This window comes from Cucumis sativus, chromosome 2 (genome assembly GCF_000004075.3).
Source record: "Cucumis sativus cultivar 9930 chromosome 2, Cucumber_9930_V3, whole genome shotgun sequence".
NCBI lineage: Eukaryota > Viridiplantae > Streptophyta > Magnoliopsida > Cucurbitales > Cucurbitaceae > Cucumis > Cucumis sativus.
The window spans coordinates 21,946,088-21,952,522 of record NC_026656.2 but is presented as its reverse complement, the minus strand read 5'-3'; the positions used below and the strand labels follow the sequence as shown (position 1 = coordinate 21,952,522).

At 33.9% G+C, this 6,435-nt stretch overlaps 2 protein-coding genes across 2 annotated transcripts; one reads left to right on the top strand and one right to left on the bottom strand.

Moving 5' to 3' along the window:
• The first annotated feature begins 1,151 nt into the window (after positions 1-1,151).
• On the top strand, positions 1,152-2,352 carry LOC101202991 (glucuronoxylan 4-O-methyltransferase 3). Its single transcript, XM_004138622.3, has one exon. The coding sequence runs from the start codon at positions 1,353-1,355 to the stop codon at positions 2,214-2,216; it is 864 nt and encodes a 287-aa protein (XP_004138670.1). The 5' UTR covers positions 1,152-1,352; the 3' UTR covers positions 2,217-2,352.
• A 131-nt stretch (positions 2,353-2,483) lies between these two features.
• Positions 2,484-4,058, bottom strand: LOC101203225 (GDSL esterase/lipase At1g71691). Its single transcript, XM_004138623.3, has 4 exons — positions 3,686-4,058; positions 3,484-3,605; positions 3,167-3,406; positions 2,484-3,071 (listed from the first exon to the last, which is right to left on the bottom strand). Exons 1-4 carry the CDS (start codon positions 3,990-3,992, stop codon positions 2,601-2,603), a joined length of 1,140 nt encoding a protein of 379 aa, XP_004138671.2. The 5' UTR covers positions 3,993-4,058; the 3' UTR covers positions 2,484-2,600.
• Between the last annotated feature and the right edge of the window lie 2,377 nt (positions 4,059-6,435).

Here is a 6,435-nt window from a genome sequence, read left to right as displayed (position 1 = left end):
TTTTAATAACCAAATGAACTAAAATATTACATAAATTACTATCAAAATTTAGGGGGTTTATGACTAAAATTTAGGGGGTTTATGACTTTCTAGTAGTAGGATTGAAAATTTTTTGAAAAAAAATTATCAGTTGTTGGAAATATATGGATGTTTTGAATAATTTATGAACTGAAAATTCATTTTTTTTAAGTATTATTGTCCAGCAGTGAAAAGAAATTTTATTTCTTAACAAAATCATCCACCTGTATGTGAAGTTAATAAATAAGTAAATAAACCATGACTTTTTAGTTTGGAAGTCAAAGTAAACATTAAAAATTTACATAGAATTTCAAATATTATTTTAATTTTAGATTCGAGTTTTATGAGAAGGAAAAATTAACCATCATATTCATAATGTCATATTACAAATTTATGTTAGTTTAATTATATTGGACAATATTTAAAAATCATTGTTCTATTAAATATCAAAAAATATTTAAAAAATATAGATAGGTAAGAAAATCCACTCGAGGATAAAACCTCAAAAGTAATTAAAGTTGATATTAAACATTTAGTTAGCCTTGCATCCTATTTATGTGAGTGGTGATTGGGAGAATTGCAAAAAATTGTAAAGTTAACAAAAAAAAAATTTACTATTATATCAGAATTGTGTAGTGGCTTATTTGTTCTTTTTATTATTCTTAAAAAACTCATTCTATAATACATATCTACGGACGTACTTGAATTCAATAGATCATTTGGTCCATTTGAAAAAAATAAAAAGAAGAGTAAATCAAAGCATGAGTTAAAGTAACAGGCTGATCAGGAATAGAGCGAGTGGCAGATGCAAAGGAAAACAATATGCTTTTTGGATAATTGATTTTGGTTTATTATTAAGTGACAACAGAAAACGCATTATTCTTCCCACCAAATCTCCAACCACACCACGTTTCCGTCTTCCATTTATATTACATCAAAATTAACCAAATTAACAACCATCGGTCTTCTATTCCCCCGTCTTCCTAATTACTAATTTTCAATTAGCATAATACAAATAAAATGATTTGAGTTTCAATTTTTTTTTTTTTTTTTTCTTTTGGGAAGGAAGATAGTGACTCGTAAGCTTCCCCTTTATTGATTCACAGAAACAAAGATTGAGTAAAGAAACTGTCTACCACAGCAGGTCCACCAACTGCACGTAAAAATTTCAACCAAACCAAACCAACAGCCTCCTAACCACCTTGTCAACATCAAATCAGTACAACTCTTCTTTGCTTCAACTCTACTTCTGTGAATCCTTCCACTCTTTTATGTTCTCACGCTCATAAATGTCTCTCTGCTACCCTTTGATCATTATTTGAAACTTGGAAACAATGAGCATGAGGTCCACCAGACCCCCACTCTCCATTAACCTTAAGCTCATTCTCCTTCTCTTCCTCTTTCTTTCCTTCCTTCTCTTAGTAATCAGGTCAGGTTTTCAATCTTCCCAGAATAATCCACCCCCTGTCACCCAAACCCATGTTTTGACCGATGAACCAGAATGCCCATCTCTTCCAATTTGCACAAAAACCCCTCCTTCTGTGGCCAATGCTCTCATTCATTACGCAACCACCAACATAACCCCTCAACAAACCCTCAAGGAGATCTCTGTGTCCGCCAGAATCCTGGAAACTAAGTCGCCCTGCAACTTCTTGGTGTTCGGATTGGGCCATGACAGCCTCATGTGGACGGCTCTCAACCACGGCGGCCGCACGGTTTTCCTTGAAGAAGATAAAGCATGGATCGACCAAATTCAGGAGCGGCTGCCCAACTTGGAGGCGTATCATGTGCAGTACGACACCAAGGTCCATCAGGCGGATGAGCTGATGAAGATAGGAATGGGAGAAGAATGCAAGATTGTGGGAGACCCCAGATTTTGCAAGTGTGAGCTTGCACTTAAAGGGTTTCCAAGCGAGATTTATGAGATGGAATGGGACTTGATAATGGTGGATGCTCCAACAGGTTACTTCAATGAGGCACCTGGAAGAATGAGCGCCATTTACACGGCTGGCCTTATGGCTAGGAATAGACAGGAGGGTGAGACTGATGTGTTCGTTCATGATGTGGACAGAGTGGTTGAGGACAATTTCTCCATGGCTTTTCTGTGTAAGGGATATCTCACGAAACAAGAGGGCAGGATTAGGCACTTCAGCATTCCAAGCCATAGGACACGCCCGGACACACCTTTTTGCCCCTAGTTTTCCATCTTACACATCACCGTCGTTTTCTTCTTATACAAAACCATTTTCATTATATTTACATGCAAAACCAACCCCAAGTTTTTTGTATTAGAACATGCGGCATTCCAATTAATATTGATTTGATTTTCACTTATGTGAGAACGGTTAAACTATTGATATTACTAAATTTACTCTAATCCGTCAACTTAAGTTGATTAGACTTAGTGGTGATTAAATATTATTAGATTTATTTTTAAAGAAAGCCATGATAATTAGATCACTGTGTATGAAAGTATTGAGTAAATTCTTGCATTGCATTGCATTACATAAGAAGGAAAGACATTACAAAACTTGTAACGATGCAAATTCTTTGTTGAAGACGAAAATTGTAGAGCAATTGGTTCAAAGAGTGGCTAGCTGCTGGATATTGAAAGGGGAAATAACGGATTGGTCGCCATTAAAAGCCTTCCTAGCCATGAGGATGTTAACTGCTTCAGTGGGATGGAATGCATCCCAAAAGATATATTGATCTCGATTGGTACAGGGCGTTTGGAATGGGAGGCATGTGATTTGGCCTCTGTTCCTCCCAATTCCACAGCATCCTCTGTTCAATACACTTAACCCATAAAATCTAGAGTTGACAAGCAAGTCCTGGAACATGCGTTCTATGTCAATGTAACTAAATCTTGCTCCTGGAAGGTTGTTATTCAGCTGGTTTATCATACTCTTCACATTCACATTGAAAGGTCGAACAAGTTGGTTCACTTCTTCTGAGCAGCTTCCTGATGGGCTCTGTGCCAGGATGCTTGGAATGCACCCCATCAGCCCCAACCCTGCTATCACAAATCTTCTCCCACCCAGATTGTACAGTCTCTGCCCATAATAACAATAATAATAGTAATAGCTATTCATTAATTACGTATGCCAAATTAATTAATAGGATTGAAATTGGAGTTACTGATACTGACAGTGAGCTGCTGCATGTACTGGCTGACCAACAGATCCGCGTACTGCTGAGCATTATATTGATTTCGAGTGGGGTAATTGGGCATAAGATAGTTGTTGAGGTAGTCGTTGCTCCCCATTCCCACAAAGAATATGCACCGTCCGATGGATTGTCCCACATTAACTGCACCTAGATTGTTACTAATCTGATCCAGCGTGTTCTCAAAGTTTCTGATTTGTTGATTGAAAGGTATGCGACTCACCTGATGAAATCTCAAAGTTGTGTAATGTTCAATATAGTGAATTCTCAAATAATTACAATATAGGAGTGGATACTTACAAAGTTTCTTCCCGTAACGTCAAGAATGCCTGCAGCAGCGGATGCGTAGTTGACTCCATGCAGAGATTGGGGTCCAGAAACTTGAGAGAAGGCTGGGACTAAAGGGAGTCCTAGCAGCTCCGCTACATGTATATGCAATGCAATGTAAATTTATAATATATCCATTTCTACATGCATGCTTATAGCTTGAAAAATCGCATACCTATTTCATCGACCATGGTGTAGCCATTGGAGAAGCGGCCAGTTGGGCCACCATTGAAATCAATGCCGTAGGGGAAATAGTTGGCCTTGGCGAAGGAAGGAAGATTGTTGTTATTTCCATTATCAATGAGAGAGTCTCCAAATACGAACATGGCGGGTACCATCTCATTCTCCGGCCTTCTCCTGCCACTGCCATCGCCACGTGTGAACGGACCGTTTCCACCTCCTTCAAATTGCCCAAGACTTACACCAAACAACAACACCATCCCCATAACAACCGCTACACTGTTAACCTTAACATTACCCATCACCCTTCTACTTTGTTTGAGAAAGCTAAAATAAGGAAGGAATTGGTTGATATAGTGTCGAACTGGATGTGAAGGAGAGTGGTTTTAATAGGAAGGGTGAATTGAAGGTGTGGTAGTTGGGAAGGTAGTAATTAGTAAATGTATTCATCTGTTCTCTTGCAACGCAGTAAATGAAGCAGCAGCAATACCAACATATCCGATTCCCAACGATCACAATTCCCTTTTGTTCTGAAATAATAACCAACTCAAGGGGGGATGGGGATCCCATCTACTTTATTATGAGAAGGAAAAGCATAAGGCGGCTTGGTCTTGTGCATGGCTTAAGAATATGTCCACAAGCCGGAAAATTTTCAATCCTACTACTAGAAAGTTAGAAACCCCCTAAACTTTTGATAGTCATATAATTTGTAGCATAAACCCCCTAAACTGCATCAATTTAAATTCTGAATTCATGTATTCCTTTACGTCCTCTTTTAAATTTTATCCGAACAATATTATGTAACACTTATAATTTTTTTTCAACAAATTAAACTCATAAATTTTTATAACCAAATATAAACTCCATTATAAGTACTTTTAAAAAAAATCACCTAATAATTCACAATTTGATAAAGTTTGAGTTCAATTGATATAATTACAAGTTCGATACATTTATTAAAATCTAATTTAAGATTGAGATTTATATAATTATTCTTTTAGATAGATTAGATTTGACAGATTTTCTTTTAAAATATAAATTGAAGATGATAAAATAAATTGTTAATTAAAAAAATCGTTGAATTAAAACTGAGGTAGGGCCATCAGCCTGGTAAAAAATTACATAGATAAAAGTTTACCATTGGAGTCACATGTCACTCATGGAAAGAAAGAGGTAGCAAAAAAATTTCCCACTACAATCGAGTTTAGCCACTTTCCTTCGTCTTATTTATTTTGGGGTGGATCAGAACTATCATGTGGATCCCATAAGTAGAGAAGCTGGAACTCATAAATGGGCACACATGTTTATTTGATGATTTCATTGACATGATGGAAAGGTAGTACTTAAGTCCTCCGGGAATATTTAATTAAAAAAAGTTACAAATCTTTAAACTTCATGCCTTATTCTTTTTTGTCAATTCCTTATCCTATTTAGTCTATTGTAGTATGTGCACTTTTATAAAAAACTTTACTTTAATATTTATCATTAGAATTCTGTTAAGTCTTTAAATACAAGATGACAATCACTTCTACTTTAAATAACTCAGTTATGGATTTAACGTATTAATTAATAACAATCACTTCTACGTTTAGATAATTAAGTTATGAATTTATCATATTAATTAAATTGGTAAATAATCAAGAAACCTTATTGGTTTATTCTATAAATTTTGTATGTCAACCTAAACATGATAAATACACTTGAATCAAATAAATTTAAATTTAAAATTAATTTTGTTATCTTTTCTCTCTAAAACTTAAAAATCTCTCACATTCATTTTTCAGCTCTTCACCCTTTATTTTTTCTTCTAATTAAAATCTTGAACCAAATTAAAATAACGAGGTTGAGTATAATAAAAAAATTGTTATATTAGTATTGACATCTATGACAAGGTAAAATAAACTAGAAAATGGTTAAAATTTTATTTTCATCTCTAAACATATATATAAAATAAACTCTACAAAATTGTAGATAAATGTTCTCACAATGAATCACAAAACCCTTCAAAAAAAAAAAAATAATAAAGAATTGAGATGAACAAAAAAATGCACTTTAATGAATCACAAACTTGGGACACTAGAAAACATGTATACAAACTTGGGACATTAGAAAACATGTATGTGGATGAACCACAGCCAACATATAAGTTGAGTAAGTGAAAGAGAATGACAATGATGCAAAAACGGTGATGAGAAAAATCTTGAAGACAATGAAAATCACCGTTTTGAGTTCTCTAATAAAACGTTAATTAACCATCAAACTTTAAATTAAAAAATAAAATTTTAGGTTATTAAAAGTGATTATCTTATTTGATAGTTTTATCATCTAAATATAAAATTCTCATCATCTTTCAATTAGAAAATTATACAAAGTTTTAACTTTTAATTAAAAACTAAAATTTTAGGTTATTAAAAGTGATTATCTTATTTGATAGTTTAACCATCTAAATATAAAATTCTCATCATCTTTCAATTAGAAAATTATACAAAATTTAACTTTTAATTAAAAACTAAAATTTTAGGTTATTAAAAGTGATTATCTTATTTGATAGTTTAATCATCTAAATATAAAATTCTCATCATCTTTCAATTAGAAAATTATACGAAGTTTAGAAACGAAGATAAAAGATTTGAACCAAAGAGAAATTATCCTTAGACTTATTTAATTCAACCCAAAACCAACTTTAAATGAACTTAAAAAGCTAACCCCCCGTCGATAAACACAGCATTCATTTGAACTCAACCG

What these genes read in the sequence shown, in the direction of transcription:
- LOC101203225 (XM_004138623.3), bottom strand. Translation starts at nt 3,992, where the DNA reads ATGGGTAATGTTAAGGTTAACAGTGTAGCGGTTGTTATGGGGATGGTG. An exon ending in CACCATGGTCGATGAAATAG is followed by an intron (nt 3,606 to 3,685) that starts GTATGCGATTTT and finishes ATATACATGTAG; the next exon opens with CGGAGCTGCTAGGACTCCCT. An exon ending in ACGTTACGGGAAGAAACTTT is followed by an intron (nt 3,407 to 3,483) that starts GTAAGTATCCAC and finishes AGATTTCATCAG; the next exon opens with GTGAGTCGCATACCTTTCAA.
- LOC101202991 (XM_004138622.3), top strand. Translation starts at nt 1,353, where the DNA reads ATGAGCATGAGGTCCACCAGACCCCCACTCTCCATTAACCTTAAGCTC.